The sequence below is a fragment of the Gorilla gorilla genome, chromosome 19 (assembly GCF_029281585.2).
Source record: "Gorilla gorilla gorilla isolate KB3781 chromosome 19, NHGRI_mGorGor1-v2.1_pri, whole genome shotgun sequence".
NCBI classification, from domain to species: domain Eukaryota; kingdom Metazoa; phylum Chordata; class Mammalia; order Primates; family Hominidae; genus Gorilla; species Gorilla gorilla.
The window spans coordinates 26,844,169-26,867,500 of NC_073243.2; the positions used below are offsets into that span (position 1 = coordinate 26,844,169).

At 45.5% G+C, this 23,332-nt stretch overlaps 1 protein-coding gene and 1 long non-coding RNA gene across 3 annotated transcripts in view; one reads left to right on the plus strand and one right to left on the minus strand.

Moving 5' to 3' along the window:
* SHISA6 (shisa family member 6) overlaps positions 1 to 10,246 on the plus strand; it is a 325,177-nt gene extending 314,931 nt beyond the window's left edge. For both annotated transcript variants that reach the window (XM_004058600.5, XM_004058602.5), the window contains 2 exons: positions 1,788 to 1,940; positions 3,814 to 10,246. In XM_004058600.5, the coding sequence (XP_004058648.2) occupies positions 1,788 to 1,940; positions 3,814 to 4,364 (704 nt within the window). In that variant the 3' untranslated portion in view covers positions 4,365 to 10,246. The remainder of the gene's footprint in view (positions 1 to 1,787; positions 1,941 to 3,813) is intronic.
* Positions 6,857 to 23,332, minus strand: part of LOC134757588 (uncharacterized) — a 38,052-nt gene continuing 21,576 nt past the window's right edge. The window contains exons 2-3 of the long non-coding RNA XR_010131715.1: positions 12,242 to 12,705; positions 6,857 to 6,953 (exon numbers count right to left, since the gene is read on the minus strand). This is a non-coding gene — a long non-coding RNA (uncharacterized lncRNA). The remainder of the gene's footprint in view (positions 6,954 to 12,241; positions 12,706 to 23,332) is intronic.

The following is a 23,332-nucleotide window of genomic DNA, read 5'->3' on the forward strand; positions in this document are numbered from 1 at the left end:
TGCAACAGTAATCCCATGAAGGCAGAAGGCAAGGGAGAGCTGGCCTTGGCTCAGGGGTATGTCCTGTAACACAGTGGTGGAACAAGAGTATCCAGAAAGATTGCATTTGGAAGTGGGTGAGCTGAGTGATGCCTTGTTGACAGTATAATGCCAACAGGCAGAAGGAGGTTCCTTCTTCTCCAGCATAGCCAAAGTGAAGAGACAAGTGCTGAGAGATGAGTGGCTATTACTCCCTCTGAGGAGCAGCACTCCCAAGTTCCTGCTCACTCCACTTCCTGGCATCTGTCCTGATGCATGCCAAGGAGGCTGTTTCTGTACAGCATGTTCTAATGGGGATGTAGAGTACCCTCCACCCCCTCACATATGTCCTGAGCTGGCATGAACACCAGCTCACTGGCTGAGCTTCCCTGGCTCAGTCCCCAGTGTTGGGGGTGACAATGAAGGCAGGAAGGGGTAGAAAAGTCAGGAGTCCCCGGTGCTTGGGGCTGCCCTTGGACAATGCCTAGGAGGACTTCTCTCTCTCCCACTTCTCACACAGTCCACAGAATTCCTGCTTTCCACGTTTCCGCACTCTTTTTGCCAAGAGGTGTGGCAGTCCTCCTGCACATTCGTCCGAAGTTAAAGCCTGCCCCCTCTCAGAAATTCTTTGACCTTGAGGTGTCCCAAACAAAAAGAGGATGGAGGAATGACACAGCGAGACTATAGCCTCCCAACTGCCTCACTTCTGGGAATGGTACCACCATTTCCCATGGCAGCCACTCATTGACTTGTTGTTGTGGCTTCTCCTCCTCAAGTCCGTGAAGCACTGAGGCATGCTCATCTTCTTCCCCAGGATCTCCAGCTCTTTCTGTCCCCCCATCCTCACTGCCTCCCTCACCGGCCCTGCATGCCCCCTCTCCAGATGTCATTCATCTGGCCCTGAGCCCAGCGCACACTGCACTGGGCTCCCATCAGCCATCCTCTCATCTCCCTTTCACCTTTTCTCCCACTTTTCCTTCCATTCTTTTCCCCAGCTCTGGCATTGAACAACACACCTTTCCATCTCTTCAGATTCTTGCACCTTAATGCTCTATCTCAGGGGAAGGAAGGAGAAAGTGGGGATGATGTGCTATGCATTTTTGTCTAGATTCTTTCCTCCAGCAGCTTAGAGATGGCTAAGGGGGCTTCAGAGAAAGGAATTAGAGTAAGATAAAATAGCTCTGTGGCTCATTGTGGCTTGTCAGATGCAGAGCTTGGAGAGGAGAAAGGGGCTACATGAGCTGTGGAAGGATGCCATGGACGGAGCATGGGTTGGGTCTCAGTGGAGCTGGGTCCTGGACTCAGTTCTTCTATGGGTACATAAATAACATTAGTCACTCCATGTCCTCCAACTCAAGATTTTTCTGAGCCTGACAGCTAGGTTTGCCTAAAGCTATTAGGAAAAGGACAGCACTTTCACACAGAAGTAGATGATTTTTATGATGCCCCTCAGCTCCATCAGGCTTACGTTTTCAGCAGATAACCCAGAGATGTACTGAGAGAGAGAATTCGCTCCTCAGACTCAAGAGTCGAGTCTCCCATTCACAGAATGGTGAACTGTCTTGGTGGTGGCTAAAACAGCATCTGCCCCTAGACTTATTGACAACTGGAACTGAGCATGAGGGAAACTGAGTCAATAGTATCACCTATGTCCAAGCACAGAGGTCCAGGAAAGGAGGATGGGGATTCGAATCAGGGGTGAGGCAGAAAGCACACCTGCCACAGACGTGGTCCTCATTAACACAAAACACCCCTCCCTTTTCTTGCAGAGAAGCCACGGATGAACAACATCCTGACATCAGCCACCGAGCCCTATGACCTCTCCTTCTCCCGCTCTTTCCAGAACTTGGCCCACCTGCCCCCATCCTACGAGTCTGCAGTAAAGACCAACCCCAGCAAGTATTCATCTCTGAAGAGGCTAAGTAAGTTGAATTTCCCCCAAGTCGGGGTCTGTCTCTGGGGCTCCAAGATATCTTCCTATGTCACACTCTCTTGCTCCATACCCCATAGGACAGCTGTCAAATCCAAAGAATAAAGAAGGAGTTGCAGGATGAGAGAAGAGAATAGACAAGCTCTTTGCTTTTGTTCCTTATGGACTGAGTCCATTCTTTCCATACATAGAAAGAAGACCATGGAATCCTCAGATTCACATCCCCATAGGAGACGGCCTTCCAATTCATGCACCAGTTGAACTGCAGGAGAAAGCCTTCTCCCAGTCCCGCACCCACCTGCCTTCTTCAAACCATGGGCCTTCCTTGCTGTATACCCTATACTGGATAGGGGCTAGCAATGGCCAGAACTTTCTCTGAGACCTCTCCCAGAGGCCCACAAACCAGCTCCCTCTCCAACCCAGCCAACAGTGTCTTGAGGACCTGAGATCCTTCACCTCCCATGCATACACCCCATTTCACCAGTTCAATCCAGTTTATCCAGTGATGCCAGCTCTGCCTCTTGAGTCTGGGGAGACTCTGGGCATCAATGGGTTAAAGATACAAAAATGTCAAAAAAGTTCCCTAAAGGACAGCTCTTCCTCCCTGGCTTTCTGGCCTTGGATCTTCTCCTCCCATTTTCCCAGGAGTCTCTTTTGATGACCACCCAACTGCAGTTGGAGCCTCAAGGGCTGAGCATTTGCTTGAAAGCTTCAGGGTAACCTACCCTGACAGAAGTGCAGCCCAAGTCCACATCAGCCACCTCCATGGTGAAACGTGGAGTCTCTAGCTAGAGATGGGACTGTCTGATAACCTGAGTAATCATCCCGAGGTGATGAAATCTGGCTCAGAAGGAAGGATACCCAACAACGACCCCGCCGCACCAACTGAAGAGCAGACAGAATTCCCACACTTTTGCAGAGATCTAGAAGGCCATGTGTAGGAGGCCTCATTTCTGAAATTTGGGGCAATGCAGGTTTGTGTGTAACCTGCAAGTTCAAGTAGGTTTGTAGCATGCAAGTCCAAGTAGGTTTGTAGCATGCAAGTTCTGGGCAAATTCAAGAGTACAGAGAGCAGTGTGAGCTTAGGAGGGCCTGCTGGATAGAGAGGAAGATGGAGCATCTAAATGAGGCGCACATGTAAGATTACTCCAACCAGCTTGCGTTATGGGCACAGGTGGAGTGTGTGTAGGCTGATTATGTGGCTGTGTGGGGACTGGAGGTCCATGTATTGGCTTTCTATGCGTTGCCTGTTACTACAGAGAAGGTGTTACGATGTTCCTAAGTTACCAGTTAAACATTTTCATAAGTGTTTCCTAGTCTGAGCATCTTACTGTATTCTAGCCGGAGGCTGGCTCTGGACCTTATCAGGAAGCTTCAAGAGCTGCTATTTGGATGTTTTAGTAAGACAGATAGTCATTCTGTTTCAGGACCATGGTGTGGTAGATACGGCCCAGGACCAGGGGGAGTTCAAGGACTTGGGCTTGCTATCAACTCTGCCCTGAACACGCTGGGGATTCTGAGGAAGTCCCTTAACATATCCCTACTCAAGGTGGTCTCTGTACCAGAGGCTTTTAGCATTACCTGGGAGCTTGTTAGAGATGCTAACTCTTGGGCCCACCCCAGAGCCACTGAATTCGAATCTGTATTTAACAAGCCCCCAGAGAATGGTTTGCACATTCAATGGGAAAATACACCCTTCACCCGTCTGTACCTCCAGGTCCTAATCCATAACTAAAGGAGTTTGACTGTATTATCCCTTAACGTTGACAGGTCTGTGATGGAGCAGGAGCGGGGCAGGGTTCTATCTGAGTCCTGGCTGCAGGGTCACCCCAGTTGCCCTCTCTCACTCTGTCTCTCCCCTGCAGCCGATAAGGAGGCTGACGAGTATTACATGAGACGGCGGCACCTGCCCGACCTGGCTGCCCGCGGCACCCTCCCCCTCAATGTCATCCAGATGTCCCAACAGAAGCCGTTGCCACGGGAACGACCCCGCCGGCCCATCCGGGCCATGTCCCAGGACAGGGTCCTGTCCCCGGATCGGGGCCTGCCAGATGAGTTCAGCATGCCCTACGACCGCATCCTGTCCAACGAGCAGCTGCTCTCCACGGAGCGCCTGCACTCCCAGGACCCGCTGCTGTCCCCGGAGCGGACAGCCTTTCCGGAGCAGTCGCTGTCCAGGGCCATCTCGCACACGGACGTCTTTGTGTCCACACCCGTGCTGGACCGCTACCGCATGAGCAAGATGCACTCTCATCCCAGTGCCTCCAATAACTCATACGCCACCCTGGGCCAGAGCCAGACGGCAGCCAAGCGCCATGCCTTTGCCTCACGCAGACACAACACGGTGGAGCAGCTGCACTACATCCCGGGCCACCACACCTGCTACACAGCCAGCAAGACCGAAGTGACCGTGTGACCGGCGGGGCAGGGCCGGGGCTGCTGGGCGTGGCAGAGCAGAGCAGGGGCCAGGAGGGGCCAGGAGCAGAGCTTCTAGCCTTGCCACTCTCCCTTCCCTTGTCCCCTCTGTAGGAAGTGGGGGTGGGCCACCTTTGCCCTAAAAGCCATACCCCCGGGGACACAGCCCCGATGGCCTGGTCCAATACACTTAGACCCAGGACCAAGAGCAATCGCTCTTGCTCCTCCAGAAGAATCAATGGGGAGTGAGGAGGGGGCTAGGCCCCATTCTCACCCCCGACCACCTTCACCAACTCCCTTTCCGTCCCGCGCCTCCTTCTCCCCATCCGGGGGACTCAGCTGCAGGTTCTGTCAGCAAAGAGACCCTTGCTTGACTGTGGTCTGAAGCTGCCTGGGTTTGAAGGGGCCAGCGGGTCCAATCAGTGGGCTGACCGAATAGGCTACTCGGTCTTATTCATTTACCTAGAACCGCATCACAGAAATCTTCTAGTGCCTAAAAACTGCCTGCTCGCTCTCTCAGAGCCAGGGAGCTGCTGTGTCCATAAGCACAATAATGAGTCTTTTCTTGCCTGCTGGAACTCTCTGGTCCCCACTGAGTGACCTTTCCTTTGCTGACCCCTGAGGGCCCAACCCTGGCCCTGTGCCCCTCCCCTCAACTCCAGGACCAGGAGGGGTTCCCTTCCTTCAGCTGCCTCCCCATTGGTGGGAACTCCACCCCCTTCCAGCTGACTGCCCACCCATAAGGACCCTGGGCCTGTCCTTTCAGCGGGCTGTGCTCCTTCCCTGGCCCTGAGGATTTCACCCTTGAGTTCTCTGGGGTTTTGGCTGTAGCCTTCGCAGAGGGGAGTAGCAATGGGGTGCTGGCCCTCCCAGACACCCGATCATCTCCGCACTCCCTCCAGGCCTCTAGACCTGACCATGACTGCCACTCAGGCCGCCTTCTCCACCCTGCTCTGCTCCCAGGAGGCACCTGCGGTGGCCAGAGAGCCAGGGTGGGGAGGGCCACTGTGATGCGCGGGGTCTTGGGCTCAACATTCGCATCCTGCAGGGCTCCACCTGTTCCCACATGCACCTCCGGCAGGACCTAGACAGAAGTTTCTAGAGAGCGGCTCTTCAGCCCCCAGACAAGGAGGATGAGAGGTGGTTGTCCTGCATCCTCTCCGCCCATCCTTCCTTCCCCATCTCTGTCTACCTGCTCAGTTCAGAGATCACTCCTACTGCCTGTGTCCCCTTCCCCCACATCCTCCCTGCAACTTTATTCCTCCTAGCTGTTCCTTCAGATCCGTGCCTCCTCTGGATCAAAGGGACAAAGACCTATTAGCAAAAGCAAACAAAGGTCCTCCAGGCGACTGGCCTAGGGGCTAACTGGGCAGGTCCCCACAGCATTGTCCCTTTCTGCAGGCACTGGGGTACCTGGTAGACCATGGTCCTCAGCTCTGTTGGGGGACCGCCACTGCCCGCCCACCTCAGCCTCTTCCCCGCCTCCAGCCTGGGGGTTGGCATGGTGTGACGGCCTCCTGGGGAGGTGACAGTGAATTCAGCAGCATCCGCTCCCCCAAGACCAGAGAGCCTGGTGGGGGAAAGAAGGGGTTCCCTCATTCTCAGGGCCAGGGCACCCGCTGGGTTGGGGCTGGGGGAAATCAACTCCAGGCTATTGGGTGAAGGTGTGATCCTAAAAACAGTCAGATCCAACAGCAGTGCCCTTATAAATGGGGTTTTACCTGCCCTCAGTTCTGCACTCATGGCCCTTTAAAAAGGCGAGTGTAGAAGGAGAATTTATTGGTGTCAGCCCTGGAGATTTTTAATCTAACCAAGTCCACAAACCACAGAGAAAGCAATGGACTGTGGTCCTTTCACTGATTTCAAGAGTTCCAAAGCTCTCATCTCCTTCTCCCCTCTGCAGGGTGTGCCTCCCAACAGGAACAGGAAACCATCACCCTGGATCTTAGGGGGATGGAGGCTGGGGTTGTGAAAGCCACCGTCAGACCCCACACTGGGGACACATTCCTGGAGTCGTGCGGCTGGAAGGCCAGGGACTACCCTCTCTGCTTTCCTCCCAACAGACATGTAAACCTTCTTAAGGGCTGGTCCCCAGGGGTTTATAAGAGTTTGTTCCAGAAGGTGAGGCTAAGAGGGTTGGAAAGGAAGAAGTGAGTCTGAATAGAGCAGGTGGCTCCCAGCTGGGCCCCTGAGCCCAGCACCTTTGAATCGTCTAATCTGTGGCCATCCCTTGGAAGGCAGGATGCTGGTCGTGAGGGGAAAGGACCTGAGTGGCTGAGAATGCCCTTCCCAGGTGTCTACATGCAGGTATACACCAAACCAGAAAGCTGATCCCATCTCCAGTGTCAAAGCTTCTCAGCACCAAGTTCTCCAGCCCCCAGGGTGACACTTTTCCCCAGGGGTCCTCCCCAAGCCCTGTCTCTGACAGGGTTTCTGTCTCTCTCAGGGGTTGTTGATGAGTTGATTCCAAGACATTTCTCATCCCAGCCTTACCACTGTCTGGCTGAAAGTCTCTGATGTCAGTTGGGTTGGAAAATTCTACTGCAATGCTTACTTCTTTTCAAGGATTTCTTCTGCTTCACCTTTGGGTCTAGAAGCAAGGAATGAAGGGAGGGAGAGAGGGAGGAAGGGAGGGAAGGAGGGAAGAAAAAAGAAGTAGAGATAGGTCTACAGACTTGCTCCAATTCAGTCCCACATTTCAAAATCCAGAAAACTATGTCATAGCTGGGACAGAGAGGTATCCCATTTATTCAGCTGTCCCATCCATCTATCTTCATGGAACAAGCAAAGCCACATCACTAGGCAAGTTCACGTAGCAGATAAAAGAGGCTTCTGGGGCTGGAACCTAGATGCCATGATTTCTAGCCCAACCAGGCTGGTGGCCTCTACCATACATAGAAGTACCATCCACACTTACAGTAAAAGCCTCCCTCCTGCTCACAAAGGAAGCCTAAAGCCCAAGATTTCCCTCTCCTTGTTTTATTCATTTTTGCACATCTCTGTTGCTCTAACAGAAATGAACTGGAATCTGCTCAGGTTCTCTCCTGCCCTGAAAGTTCTGCCTGGTTTCCTTGGCCTCTGATGGCATTGAAGCTTTCACAATCCCTCCTGCATCTCCACCTTCCCTGTCTTGCTCCAGGCTCCTGGCTCCATGCCTTCCTGTGTCAAAAAGGCTTTGCCAAGAATTACTTCACCTCCTAACCAGGCTTCTGCCCTCAGGGCTCCCCCAGTGTCTTGGGAGTGTCTTGGGCCACGCGTCTGCCTCTTAGAAAGTTCCAACCTTGCCCCCAATTCAAATTTCTCCTCCCCTCTTTCCACTCTCCCCCCAGAAACTCCTGATTTCCAGAAAACCTCAGATTTCCAGGCCAGGTCACTCATTCCTTCCCCTCATCTCCCTCTTCCTCCATCTACCTTCCTCCATTCACCTTCCTCCATTCCTAATTTCTTTTCCCTGGTCTTGCTATAATCTCCAGCTCTAAAAATCAGAGCTCTCAATGAAAACAATGGAAGAATAAGACATTCTTTGGGTCTTCTGTTTGCCTCACTGGTGTATCCTTCATCTCCTGCCCCTGTGAGTTGATACCCCAGTGCACGGAGCCAAGGGCTTTCCCCCTCTGAGCTCTGGGAGGGAAGGGAATGGAGCTCTGGGTTTGAGATGTCATGGCCTGTGATGGTCAGTTTGGTTCCCGCCACTAGCAAGTCCCCTGAAGCTCCCAACCCAGCCTGATGCTAGCCCAGAAGCTCCTGCTCTGGCCAAAGACTCCTATCCTTGAGGGCTCTCAGCCACTGCTCCAACACACTTGCCGCTTCCTGCTTGTGTATGTCACTTATCCTCCTTTGTCCACAAAGACTTGAGGGCCTCCTGAGTCTCCAAGCATGGAGGAATATCCATGCCAACATCCCTGCCATCAAACTCAATCCATTTTCTTCAGAGATACCTTGTCTGTCACCAGCCTCCAACTTCATATTCCTTCCACAGGCAACTGTGCACTTGACCCAAGGTAAAATGAAAGGGCTGCCATTCACTCGGACTCCAGAAGGCGCCTGCCCTGAGAAGAGCTGGCACGTTACCTCCCACATACATTTCCTGTCATCCTGTCCGAATCTGGGAAATTTTGCTCTGGAGTATTTTCAAGAAAGCGCATTGTGTTTTAATGAAGTATTTTTCAGGGTTCAAATGTTATTTTTTATAAATGCAGCATTTTAATGGCAGATTCAATATGAAGGACATGTCTTCCTGGGCTCTGTATTTGATTTTGGAAGGCAGCATACTCTAGGAGAAAAAAAGCATAGGGCTGAGGCTCTGGAGACACAGCTTCCAGCCCTGGCTTTGTCTCCGAGGGGGAGTCATGTTCCCCACTCAGTGCCTCAGTTTCCCCATCTGTAAAATGAGGGGCTTTGACTAGATGAGCTCTGAAGTTTCATCCAGCTCTTACACTGTAGGGCTTTCATTCCCTGCCAGCACCTGCTCTCCCTGTTCCTCCCCACCTCCACTGAGCTGCACACATCCCACAACGCCTGCCCCACAGCGATGTCCTCAGATGTCCTGGACAGCCACCGCACTCCTCACTAGAGCCTGGGGTGGGCCTGATGGGCTCGGCCACCCAGGGATGCCCTCGTACCTGAAGTTTAAGGGCCTAACCATTCAATAGGTCACCAACTGTGTGCCGTGGAAGCCCTCTTGTAAAGACACACCTAAACCATCCTAAGCGACTGTGGAATTCTGGGAAATTCTGAGTTTGGAGTTTCCATTTGGATACGGTCCTTATAGCTGGAGGGAGGCGGTTCCAATTTCAGAGACGGAGCTGGCTGGAGAGAAAGGTCTGGAGGTTTGCCCATAAGGGCATGAAGTTTGTACTTGAGGGCAGCTGGGAAATTCATTTCAAGCTGCAGAGGAACATGTTCACAGGCTGTTGTGTGGCAATGAATGTCATGATAACCCACTCTGGAATATGTGTCCTGAAGACCAAGTCTGGACACTGAGGCTCCATTCCAACTGGAGGAGGAGGCATCTCCATCTGGGCTGCTAGGAAGGGGCACTCATCCCATCCTAGTACCTTTGTAGCCCTTCTTCATGACACTACCATCCTCCCGGTGAAGGCTTGTGAAGCAAGAATGGAGAGTCCAAGTTTGTGATCATCAAACCCATCTTGTAAATCAGCAAACACATTAACCTTCCATCAGTCAGAGAAATAATGTTGTGGCTGTGTGTTTCCTTAATGCTCTCCCTCCTGAGGGAGAAGAAGACCCTGCTCAACTTTGCTGCCCACCCTGCAGTGACCCCTGAATGGCACACCATGGGAGGACTCATTCATTGGCTTTGTAGTGGCAAATATTCCTCTAGTTCTATAACTCAACTAGACATTTTGTAGTAAAGAATTCTTGAAATTCTCTAATAAAAAGCAATTCTTACTGTAATATTTTTAGTTTGGGGACACAATTTCCTAAGGGGGGATTAATGAACATTTTTATGCATTAGCCCAATTTATGAATTCCATGTTTATTATATGGTAGTACTGATGAAAAGTACCTTTCTATCTGTATCTTTGCAGTTTCTTCGTTACTCATATGTAAGCTTCATGGTAAGCAGTGCTCTAGTAACTGCTTCTCTGTACAAATCTCATCGTTCTACTTACCTGTCAAAGCACATTCTACATGTACTGTAAACAGATACACTTTAGTAAGATTTAGTCTTAAGGATTTTTCCACTTTTGTCAGTAACAGATATTTATGGATTAAAAAATAAAGCCGTTTCAACATAACGTGTGTCTCTTTAAGTAGCCACATGCTGACTTTTACAGAGTCAAAACCAAAAGTAATTAAAAAGCAAGAAAGAATGTAGAAGGTCATTGGAGTTGGGGGCAGAAACAAAGATTAACTGCAAATAGGAGCTGAAGAACTTTGAGGGTGAAAAGAGTGTTTTAAAACTGGATTGTGCTGATGGTTGTACAACTGCATAAATTTACTAAAAATCACAAAAGTTTATACTTGCAATGGGTGACTGTTATGATATACCAATTAAACCACAATAATGCTTTCTGCAATAGGTACTATGAGGAATGTGGGAAGACAGGCCTAGGACAAGTGTCAATGGACAAGATATACTAATTCAAAGTAGAATTACTAGGTTGGTGCAAAAGTAATTGAGGTTTCTGCCATTAAAAGTTGAAACGGCTTTATTTTATAATTAAAAGTTTTTGCAATTAAAAGTAAAGGCAGAAACTTCAATTACTTTTGCACCGACCTAATAGAAGTTCTGCCTCCTTATCCATCCTCATTTAGCCCAGAACTATCTAATATTCTTGGACATTAGGTCTTAGTCTGGTCTTTGAGTTAGTTCTTGTAGTTACCATGGATAATTGGAGTACAGCCAGTTAAGTATCCAGGCCATTTAACCCAGAGAATCAAATTGCACCATGAAAATTGATTTAGATTTGGAGTTTTGTTCAAGACTCTCTTTTTCTGGACATGTTTTTAATATTATTTCTTTGGCACATGTTCACTTTTGCTGTTAAAGTCATCTGTTTTCTGTTTCTGAATTTTCACCAGAACCTCAATACCAGTGGGCTCAGGTTCAGCAAACGAACTTTTGCCAAATGGGACAGTTGTCTAAACACCCAACTTCAGCACCTCCACAGTTCCTAGAATCCACAGTCAGTCACACTCTCTTAGCAACTCCCCAACTCCCTTGTAAATAAAACTCTTCTCATTGAAGGCATTGGACTTATTTCCAAAAATCCTCTCATTTTCTCCTGTCATTGGCATTCATTACCTAGGACAAAGTTACAAACCTGTTTATTATTGTACATTATAACCCATAACCACACATACTCTGAAATGTATTTACTCATTACAACAATCACTATAGCAGTGCAATTACATCTAAGTTATAGTGTCTCTAACCTATTATGACTCATAGCTAGTACACACACACACACACACACACACATACACATATGACAAGTACAGGAAAGCCTCATTAACCTATATCCATTATTGGAAAGAACCCTCATCCTCCTCCCAAAAAAAACCCAAATTCTGAATTGGGGAATTTTTTTTAGCGAAGTGTAATTTAATTATAATGCTTAAACATACATATAATGACTAAATTAGACTAAAACGTGTTCCCTAATAGAAACTCTCAGGAAATATTCCTTATTGAATATGTAAGAATAATACGTGACTAAAATTAAAACGGTCAAGAGGTATGGGTCAGAGAGCTCTCAATATGCTTAATGGTGCTTCTAAAATACTTTAAAAGACTATTTTCTTAAATAGGCTAAATATCTCCCTTTAAATATTCTTAACTTTAACAATTTGTTCAACTTTTTCTCTTTGGTCCTCAAAGGTAAACCTCCATTCAGACCCTGACCACAGCTGTCACTAATTCCAAATTCGTGAGATCTGAATAAATGAGGTTTTAATACACCATCATTAACAAGTCAAGGCCAACAAAAAACTCATGTTGGAAGCTGAGACTCTGGGAGTTTTGGACAGCTTTCCGCCTGCAGTGTCACTTTGAACACTAATTTTCTTCTTTCTCCTCTCTGGTTTAGCATGAGAATGAAGCTCAAAACTTCTAGGGAGTAGCAAGAAAGATTTCCTTCAAGGATCTAAGAAGACCTAGGACACTCACTATTTAGGCTACAAATGTTAAGAATGGAAAACCGAGAAAGGGTTTGGGAGCAGAGGCTGGAAAAGGGGTGCCTTGAAAGTACCAGAATAAGGGAATCAATGACTTTTATGTGCTGGATGTGTTGACCAATGTCATCTCTGGGCCTTGGTTTTCTCATCTGTAACCATCGGAGAATTTGATAGACTCAAGATCCTTCCAGTGTCTGATATTTTATCACTTAATTATCACAAAACAATACTCACATTGTATCTGGGCTTCTAGGTAGCTGAAAGGGCTTGTGAAACACCCATCCTGCTGTCTTCCTCAGCCCTGTCCATCTTAACTTTCCCATCCCTATCAAAACAGGATGCCGTTGAAGAGTACTGGACTGGAAGTGAGGAGACCTTGTTTCTTGTACTGGCTCTGCCAAAATTTTGTTATGTGATCTAGAAAAACTTATTTCTCCTCTTCAAATCTCAACATTGTCATTTAAAACAAAATGAGTAGTCCAGACGAGGCAGTCTTTAAAATGCGCCTCAGCTTCTTTAGTCTTGACTTTGGTGACTTTGCCAAGACTTGACAAGGAATTGGGGAGCTTAGCTGGTGTGGATCATGGCAGAAGGGTAGAGTGGATGTGGAGAAGGAGAAAACCCTCAGCTGGAGCCATCACGTATGAGGTAGTATCTTCCCAGTTGTCAGCATGGTTTACCCTTGTGTCAACAAATCGCTATAGAGGAAGCAAAAATATTGAATGAGAGGAAGAACAAGGTCCTCAGAAAACTGTCTCTTTTGTTTGACTTTTTTGTGATTTCCCAAAATCTACAAACTGCCTTTCAAAGAAATTTCAAATAATACATTTTCACAGAAAGTTCTCAGCAGTTCATTATTTTACAGTGTTTTGCCATTAGAAATAGAGTTCATATGTGTGTATAGGACCAGCACTCTCTCCACAAAGAAGAGAGAATTTTTTTTTTTTTTTTTTTTTGCCTCCAGCCTCTATCCAAGTTCTGGAGATGTGTGGCAAAGGTAGAATACTAAGGCTTTTGCCCTTATTCCCAAGTGTGTGTACCTTAATGCTTCTTTCCTGGAGCATTTAGAAGAGCTACTCTTACTGTTTCACCACGGCAATCATGGAGAAGATCTCCTCTGCTACATAAGGCAGGGGGTCCGTACATTGTCTTTATTTTAGACTTAGAGAAAACTAAAAACTGTCATCTAATCCAGTGCTACTCAAAGTGCGGTCACTAGAGGAGCAACATCAGCATTTCCTGGGAGCTCATTGCAATGCAGATTCCCAGTGCCCACCCCAGACTTTCCTAATCAGAATCTCTGGGGGTAGGGCCCTGGAATTTGCATTTTAACAAGATCTTTAGGTGACTCTATGCACATTAATGCTTGAGAAGCATACCATTTTGCCTTTTTTTTTTTTCAGTTTTGAAATTTTATAACCCTATGACAAAAATAAAGACTTGGATCTCTGGGGATCAGAGTAGCCTTGGTCTATGTAGCCTGACGATTTTAGGCAACCAGCTTCAGTGACAAGATTAGAACAAAAATGGGTGTACAGAGGATTAAGCATTTAGGAAATGAGGAGAAAGCTGAGGTAGGGTGTATAAACTCAAAAAGTTTAATAGAAGGCCGGGCGCGGGTGGCTCACACCTGTAATCCCAGCACTTTAGGAGGCCGAGGCGGGCGGATCATGAGGTCAAGAGATGGAGACCATCCTGGCCAATATGATGAAACCCCATCTCTAATAAAAATACAAAAATTAGCCGGGTGTGGCGGCACATGCCTGTAGTACCAGCTACTCGGGAGGCTGAGGCAGGAGAATCTCTTGACCCCAGGAGGCAGAGGTTGCAGTGAGCCGAGATCTTGCCACTGCATGCACTCCAGCCTGGGCAACAGAGTGAGACTCTATCTCAAAAAAAAAAAGGTTAATAGAAGAAAAATTATGTGGCTACTGGACAGCATCATAAAGATGAATCTCTAAGGATTCCCCAAACCAGAGTGTCAAAATTTAAAGTCAATGGAGAAAAAGGAAAGGATGGGAATACACAACAAGATCCATTTCCTCAGGCACAGCAGGAGGACAGAGCGGGCAGGGCTGCTCCAGCGCAGCTTCTCGGGAAGGCAAAATGGCGGCCACTATGAGAGATGAGGAGAAAGGGCTGCTCAGGGTGGTTTTCCTGGAGGCTCCCAATCTTCTTGGTAGTCTATGAGATGGAGTCACTGAATCAGGCAGGATAAGGTGGATTCTGCTATGGTGATAAATAACTCCCAAACTCCTTAAGACACCAAAGGATTATTTTTCACTCCCACTCTGCTGTAGATCAGCGAGGACCTCTGTGGTACTTCCCCATCCTTACTCAAAAGCCCAGAAATAGGGAAGCAGCCTCTATCAGCAATGTTACCATCGTCCATGGCAGAGAAAAAAGAGAACTCTAGGGGGCCCCACAGGGACAATTAAATGGCAGCAGAGAGTGGCACATACCACTTCTACTCACATCTTCTTGTATGAATCTGGCCACACGGACCTACCCCACCAAAGGGGAACCAAGAAGTGTGATTCTACCTTATTGCAGGATAACGGAAATTATCCAGTGAGCAGCACCAATGACTACCATAGTCACCATGTTGAGTTTAGAACAAAAGATTGGGAACTTATGTAGACAAAGGTCCCCTTCCCTATCACCATGATAAAACCATCAAAGTGTTCTTTTTTAAGGCAGGTGAAACATTTCTGCAGCCGACTTATTATATATGAAGCCAGCGGTGTGAGAGCATGTACACTGAGCAACCTCTTTATGATAAGACATCTATGAAGTGTTGAGAAAGTATCCCATAAACAGATCATCTATTCTTCAGTTCCAACCTCAGGGCTCCAGACAGGACAGTGGATATGAAATGCTAACAGTAGATTCTGTGGAATCGCATCAAGATATTCTCCTACAACATGTAACGATTTCACACTGTGGTGGTTTCTACCCACCCCCCTTTCCTTTTGCCATACTCTTTTCCTCACTACTCCAAACAACAGTCACCCTCCATCTACTCTGCCCTCAGGGAAAAGGTAGTTAGACACCAGAGGAAGAAGTCTTTGTTCAACCTTGACTTTCAAAATAGACTTTTTTCAAGCCCACAGGGCAAAAATTGTCATGTAATTGCAAGAGCCTTATAGTAGAAAGAGAAAGTGTTTTCTCTGACAATGAAAGCTGACCTTTTAGTATCAATGAGCCAAGCTTGGAAAGCTTGAGTTTTTACAATAAGCCACAGAGTAGACAGCATATAGGATGTGGTGGAAGAGCATGTCCTGCTATACAAGGCAAAGAGAAATATCCTCCTGCACTAGGGAAAAACCTCAAGTGGAATCAAAGAAGGCAGAAAGAAAGCAAGATATGTGAATCCCTGAGATGTCCTGATCACCCACTATGGGGTGGGCTGGTAGGGAAAGAGGGAGCGGGGAAAGTGAACAACTGAATCCTCCAGATAGATTGGAGAATCTGAGGGTAGAACACATTTCTGCCTGGCTTCCAGCCTAGATCTTAGGGAGGTAAATTCCTAATGAATGTTCCATGCCATCATGACAGTGATGGAAACATGGAAACAGCAGTGAGACAGGACTACTGTCTGTCAGGACAGAGAGACGGTCCTTCACTCAACCCCAGACTTCCAGAGCTCCTAAGTGATACCCAGAAGACAAGTACCCTGGCTAGGAATTTAAAGGCTATCTCCAAAGACTGCATATCTCAGAGCTCACAACAGCAGAAGACCACCAGAGAAATGAAATGAAGTACAAATCTACACATTTGAGTTACAGCCATAAAGTGTAAAACAGGCACATCAATATCCTAAGACCCAAAGTCTTTCAAGAGTGGTTCTCAAACCTTTTGGTCTCGGGATGTCTTTACACCCTTAAAAGTTATTGAGGACCACAAAGAGCTTCACTTGTGTGGGACTTAACAAAATACAATTATCATACTCAAAATTAAAATAGAGAATTTAAAATGTATGTATTAATTTATTTTACATTAAGAACAGTAAATCTATGATGTGCTAACATAAATAACATATGATTATGGGAAATAACTATATTTTCCAAAAAAAAGAATTAGTAAAAAGAGTGGAATTGTTTTACATTTTTGGCAAAGTTCTTTAATGTTGTGCTTAGTGGAAGATAACCAGATTCTGATGTCTGCTTCTGCAGTTACTCTCTTGCAGTATAACATCTCGTGCAGCCCCCAAAGGCAGCCTGGTGAACACAGGAGGAGGAAGGGAAGCTCCAACAGAGGAAAGAGAAAGAAGCCCATTTTCCCCCTGCCACTGGTCAGCCCAAAGTAAAACTGAGTTGAGGGCTGGAAGAAGCTTTAGTTTTACAGTAATTTGGAAGCTGTTAATATTACAATGGTCTGGGACTACTAATTATTAGGCTGGGAAATTACAAAATGACTTTCTATTTTCTAACAATAACCTGAAAAGTAGGGAATGGGAAAAAGGAATGAAATTTCTTACTGGTGACACACTTGGGTTTACTTGCTTGGCATAATGGTTATATAAGCAAACACACCTGGCAAAGGACCTGTGCAAAATACCCCAGATTGAGGGAGAAGGAACGTTGTACTAAAGACTTGAAGGAGGGGCATACAATTACAGGATTAAGGAACTGTATGAGATCCTTGATAGACTACAAGAAGAGAAGATGAGTCTTTTACAAACAAGGAACAATCTTCATGAGAGAACAAGACAGGATAGAAAGGAGACGAGATTCATGGACATCTGGGTCTTTGCCTTCCATCGATCATCCTGGCCACCATCCTATGTCCCCCACACCTCTTGATAACAGACTCCAGACCTACTTCAGTCACCAGTGTAGGCAATGGCTCAAGCCAGACCAACTGCAGTCTTTTTCTTTAATTTCCAGACAGAAATGTAAAGAGAGAAAATTTCTTCCTTTTCAGGGACTGGACCTTAATGATACAAATCTAGGGCTACCGTAGCCTTGTCCTACACTATATGGGGAAAGAATGAAGGTGATGAAAGAGGAATAACAATAGCTAACATTCACTCAATGCTAACTGTGCACTTGGCACTATCAAAGCACTTTGCAGGCATTAACCCACTGAATCCTCATACCATCTCTTATGAGGTTAGAACTACTGTGTGTCCCATTGCTAAGGAATTTGCCCACATCCTAAGGAAAAGGAGAAGCCATTGATGGGCCATGGGATGTATGGGAGGAAGATTAAGGTCACCCTTCAGAAGATGACTAGAGCTGTCCTGTAGAACATGGATTTGATGAAGTTCATGTTGAAGGGCAGGTAGACTAGTGAGGAGCAGTGTGGTATTATGCTGAGACATGCACCAAATCAGAGCTGTAGGTGTGGACTTCAAATTTCAGTTGCAGAGAGCAACATAGTGGTCATTTAAGGATTCTGAGTCATTTTCTGGTTATTTTAAAATTATACTGACCAGGCGCGGTGGCTCACACCTGTAATCCCAGCACTTTGGGAGGCCGAGGTGGGCAGATTACCTGAGGTCAGAAGTTCAAGACCAGCCTGGCCAACATGGTGAAACCCCGTCTCTACCAAAAATACAAAAATTAGCCAGAGGTGGTGGTGCACTCCTGTAATCCCAGCTGCTCGGGAGGCTGAGGCAGGAGAATTGCTTCAACCTGGGAATTGGAGGTTGCAGTGAGCCAAGATCGTGCCACTGCACTCCAGCCTGGGCAAGGGAGCGAGACTCCATCTCAAAAAAAAAATTATACTGAATGATCTGAATTATTGATTTTTAAAAATATACACTAATATACTATTTAGCAGTAGCTTGCATTTATCACAAATCCTCTTTCTATTTATCTTCTGTCTAGGACTGTGATTATTCTGATGTACAGTATGCTTAAAAGTCAGGACTGTGTGTGTGTAAAATGTGTAGATAAAAGAATAAGTAAATATATCAATAAGTAAATTATGTTGGCACTAGGTGGTGGGACTCTATCTGATTTATAGTGATTTATTTATATTTCTTTTTATTTTCTATCATTTCTAAGCATACATTATGCCTATGTTCAGAAAATAATCAGTATTTGTCATGTTACTAATATCATAGGATCATTATATATAAATCTATAATAAATGCATATATGTATAAAATGTGTGTACATAGATCGTCCCTGACTTATGGTGGCTTGATTTACAACTTTTTGACTTTACAGTGGTATGAAAATAATACATGTTCAGTAGAAACTGTACTTTGAATTTTGACTTTTTCCCGGGCTAGCCTTATGTGGTACAATATTGTCTTATGACGCTGGGCAGTGGCCAGGAGCCACAACTCCCAGTGAGCCCCACCATCACTAGGGCAAACAGCCAATTCAAGGGCAAGCAACCAATTCTCTTCTCTACAGTGGACTGTTTTCAATAAATCACATAAGACATTCAACACTTCATTAGAAAATATGGCTTTGTGATAGGTAATTTTGCCCAACTGTAAGCTAATGTAAGTGTTCTGAGCATGTTTAAGGTAGACTGGGCTAAGCTATGCTGCTCAGACGGTTAGGTGTATTCAATGCATTTTCGACTTACAATATTTTCAACGTATAATGAGTTTATCAGGATGAATACCCATCAAAAGTTGAGGAGCATCTGTGCATATGTGCATGCATTCGTGTATGTGTGTGTGTGTGTAACAAAATAACTAGAAGAAAACTACTCCAAATTACTAACGTTGTTAGTGAATCTTGGTAATTTTTAAATTTCTTTTTACTTTAATGTATTTCCCAGTTTTCCATAATAAGCATGCATTACTTTTTTAATGGAAAAAACAAAATTCATTCTTTTAATATTGAAAAGTAGTGAGGTTGGAGGGCTCACTTTAAACAAAGATGCCTCACCTCCCCGAAAATGGAGCAGCAAATGTTTTGGCCATTCTCCAGCAGGGCCTTCTACATAAAGAAGCCACAATACTCACATGATGGTTGGCTTAAATTAGGAAAACTCAGTGGAACTGGGAGCAACTCTACTGAGCATCCACCTTAAGGTGGATCTTTGCCCCCTTTTTCTTTGTTTTCCAGGGCAGGGCTTTTATCACTGGATAATTAGCTCTGCCTTTTTTGTGACATACTTCTAGCTGTGACTGGGGAACTGGTGGATTATTGGTTGCAACAGGGCCAGGTGGGCTGGATGAATGTCATGCCCTCTCCAGTCTGTCCAGACCCCATCACTCCCTACTGGATTCCTTATAAGTCAATTACTACTGCCTTTAAAAAGAATTCCTGTCCAGGTGCGGTGGCTCATGCCTGTAATCCCAGCACTTTGGGAGGCCGAAGCAGGTGGATCACCTGAGGTTGGGAATTCGAGACCAGCCTGACCAACATGGTGAACCCCGTTTCTATGAAAAATACAAAATTCCCCAGGCATGGTGGTGCACGCCTGTAATCCCAGCTACTTGGGAGGCTAAGGCAGGAGAATCACTTGAACCCGGGAGGCAGAGGCTGCGGTGAGCCGAGATCATGCCATTGCACTCCAGCCTGGGCAACAAGAGTGAAACTCCGTCTCAAAAAAAAAAAAAAAAAGAATTTCTATGCTATCTCTGATCTTAGCCTAATATTATATTTGTTAGAGCCTTTAGGAGGTGGTGAGTACCACGTCAAATTAGAGAACAAGTCCCATCTAAAAAGAGCTGTATTTATCAGCTGCAGCCAATCATTATAAAACAGAAATGCCAGCCCAAAATAGCCTCTATTTCATATTTTTAAAGGATTAAAAGACACTGATTTTTAAATGATGTTAATACATTTGAAAAAAAAAAAAACACTTCCTGGGCCAACGAGTTCTGGCTAAATACAATAGCTTTGTGAGCTATGATTTGACTAGTCAACTAAAAAAGTACATGACCTCCAAGTCAAATAGTCAGTACTAGGATTCCTTGTTTTCCCATATCTGTAGCAGCTCTTAACCACTGATATTGAATTCTATGCATGGCACCTATAATTCTGAAAAATAGGTCTGGCGCCCATAAATGAGTAATACCTTGACCCAAAAAGAATGGCCAGGGCATTTCAAGAACCCACAAGATCATGGACCAGAATTGTTAGATATAAACATCTCCTTTGGATATTGAAAACTGTGGATGCAATCACACTTCCTGGTAGGTCATGAGATTCAGGTTTTTACAGTAGAAAGTATTGGCTACATAAAGGGTCATTATACAATACTGGGCAGAGCATAATCTATACGAGCCTTTGACAGAGCTTTGAGCTGGCCTTGAGACATTTTGCTTACTTCCAGGATGCCCTTTTAACAGACCAGTAAAGCTCTGGAAGATTCTGAGCCGGACCAGTCTTTGTTTTCACTGTGTAGCTGTGAGACTCCTGGGAAGCTATGTCACCTAGAAAAAGTCATTGTAGCAGTAAATTGAAATCATGTCAAAATACAGCAGAAAGAGGAAGATGAAATACCAAATCCCAAACATCTAAATCTCTCCACAAACTGCCACCTCTAACTGCAAAATCTTAGAGGGAAACACATGCAACCAGAAAAGAACAAAGTAAAGAAGCATTTATGATTATCTAGGGCAATGTAGAATTTTAGTGAACTAAATTTAATCAGAACACTCAGGCCTTAATAGACCTAGGCAACTCCATTTCAAGGCATGTTCCAGGTGAGCTTATGCTAACCATGGGGGAGAAAGATCTCAAAGGAAGAAAGGCCAAATAGGAAAAAAAAAAAAAGGCAAAAAGGCCTGCCTTTCTTCTAGAAAAGAATACCTCCAGCCCAGTTTCATTTATCCAATTCTAGCCAGCAAGCATGTTCAACAAGTATTTGTGTTCGGGCAGTGGGATTGGAGGGAAGATGGGAGAGTGCAGTGTGGAGAACCAAAGTGAAATTGTCGGAGGTCTTTGAACCAGAGCAACTCCATCTTGAGTACGGCTGGGTAAAATGAGGCTGAAACCTTCTGGGCTGCATTCCCAGGAGGTTAAGGCATTCTAAGTCACAGGATAAGACAAGAGGTCAACACAAGATACAGGTCATAAACACCTTGCTGATAAAACAGGTTGCAGTAAAGAAGCCAGCCAAAACCCATTCAAACCAAGATGGCAACCAGAGTGTCCTCTGGTCGTCCTCACTGCTACACTCCCACCAGTGCCACAGCAGTTTACAAATACCATGACAATGTCAGGAAGTTACCCTATATGGTCTAAAAAGGGGAGGCATGAATAATCCACCCCTTGTTTAGCATATAATGAAAAAATAACAATAAAAATGGACAACCAGCAGCCCTTGGGGCTGCTCTGCCAATGGGGTAGCCATTCTTTTAGTCCTTTACTTTCTTAATAAACTTTTTTTCATTTTACTCTATGGACTTGCCTTGAATTTTTTCTTGTAGAAAATCCAAGAAACCCTCTCTTGGGATCTGGATCGGGACCCCTTTCCAGTAACAAAATGGAGGGGGTTGGCCCCTCTTTTCCCAGAGAGCAATCCTTACCCTCTCTTCTCCTCTGGACACGTGAAGGAAGAGTGTCTCTTGTGGTTCACTCAAAGTTTAACCTCTTTAAAAGTTCCAACCCCCTAGGACTGGGACTGTGTCCAGGAACTTGTCCAATCCAGATCAGAGGTCCTCCTGTTTTCCATGGGGCACAAGAGGAATAGAGACTATTTAGAGAGGAGCTGTGAGCTTCCCCTCTCTTGGAGGCCCCACATTCTCAAATTTTCCTGTTAACTTATCGGCTCAACTCGAGCTTAGGCTCAACTATTGGGTGCTGCTGTGCTTTTGTTGGAAAATCAGTGAAGTCTAGAGAAATCCCACAGTTTTGGCAATACCTTCATGGACCCCCTTCCCAGCTGTACAGATCTCCTCTGACCCCATGAGGATCAATAAAGAGAGCAACTCACCCCTCACTGCTACTGTGATTGTCTCTTTGATTTTGCTCTCAGAATCTGATGAAAGAGGTAAACCTAAGACAGTGAAAATTAGGTTTGCCTCCAGGCCACATTAAGCCAAGCATCATTGTCTCTTCTGTTTCTCCACAGAAATTACAATCAGCTCCAACTCCAAATAAGCTCACCAAACAAGTGTGTACAATATGCACCGGAAAACAATCTGACAATCTAGCCCAGATAGAGCAGCATCTTCCATTTTAAATGTACAAACTTGCTGCCATCCTATGAGGTTTCACATCATGGGCCTTGCTGCTCCCACTGAAAAAGACAAAATCTTCCTGTCTTCGTATTTGCCAGGGTGCTGATCCACACATGCAGGTTATCTGTGTCATCTATGACTTGTGAACATAAAACTCACTTGGGAGAAATCTCCCCACAAAGGGCAGTAGGTAGCACCGGAGAGTGGTAAGGGCTTTGGCTCCAGAGCAAGGCCACTTACTATCTAGAGACCATATATTTAAACTTTTCATGCTTCAGTCAACCCATCTGTAAAAGGGGATTAGAACTGTCCTCGGTCATATGGTTTTTGTGAGGATGAAATAAGTTACTATATGTAGAGCACTTAAAAGAGCACTTAGCATAGAATAACTCAATAAAGCTTAGAAGAAATTGTGACTAATTCCCATATAATGGTTGTATAAGGTGTCGTGGGGGTGGTAAGCTATATAAATTTCCTCCTGTCTCAAAGAGTGACCATTCTAAACAATCCTACATCCTTGCAAAACCTAGACATTTGCAATGGTTATACCTCCTGTCAATCAGAAGAACTTTCTAGAGACTCCCTCATATATTTAAAACATATATATATATATATATATATATATATATACATGTTACTTTAAGTGGCAGGGTACATCCAGTCTGAGTTAATCCATCTTGGATGGAAACAGAAGTCCCTGAAAGTAACACATTTCAAGTTTTAAATACATGAGGGAGCCTCTAGAAAGACCTAGAAAGTTTCATATATATATATACACATTACACAAATATGAAACAACAGGCTTGAAGAAATTGAGTATCAGGCAACAAAGGACAATGATCCCTGCAAGAAAAGAAACAGATGAGGTGAGCCATATGATTGTCCCAGCTCATTGCCTAGAAAGAGTTTAAAAATGAAAAGACAAGCCACAACCTGGGGAAGAAAATATTTGCAAATCATATATCTGAGAATGGACTTGTATCCAGAATATGTAAACAATTCCCAAAAGTAAATAAATTGGCCAGGTACAGTGGTGCATGCCTGTAACAATCCCAGCACTTTGGGAGTCTGAGGTGGGAGGACTGCTTGAGCTCAGGAGTTCAAGATCAGCCTGGGCAATATAGAGAGACTCCATATCTACAAAAATAAAAATAAAAATTAGCCAGGCATGGTGATGCATGCCTGTAGCCCCAGCTACTCGGGAGGCTGAGGTGGGAGGT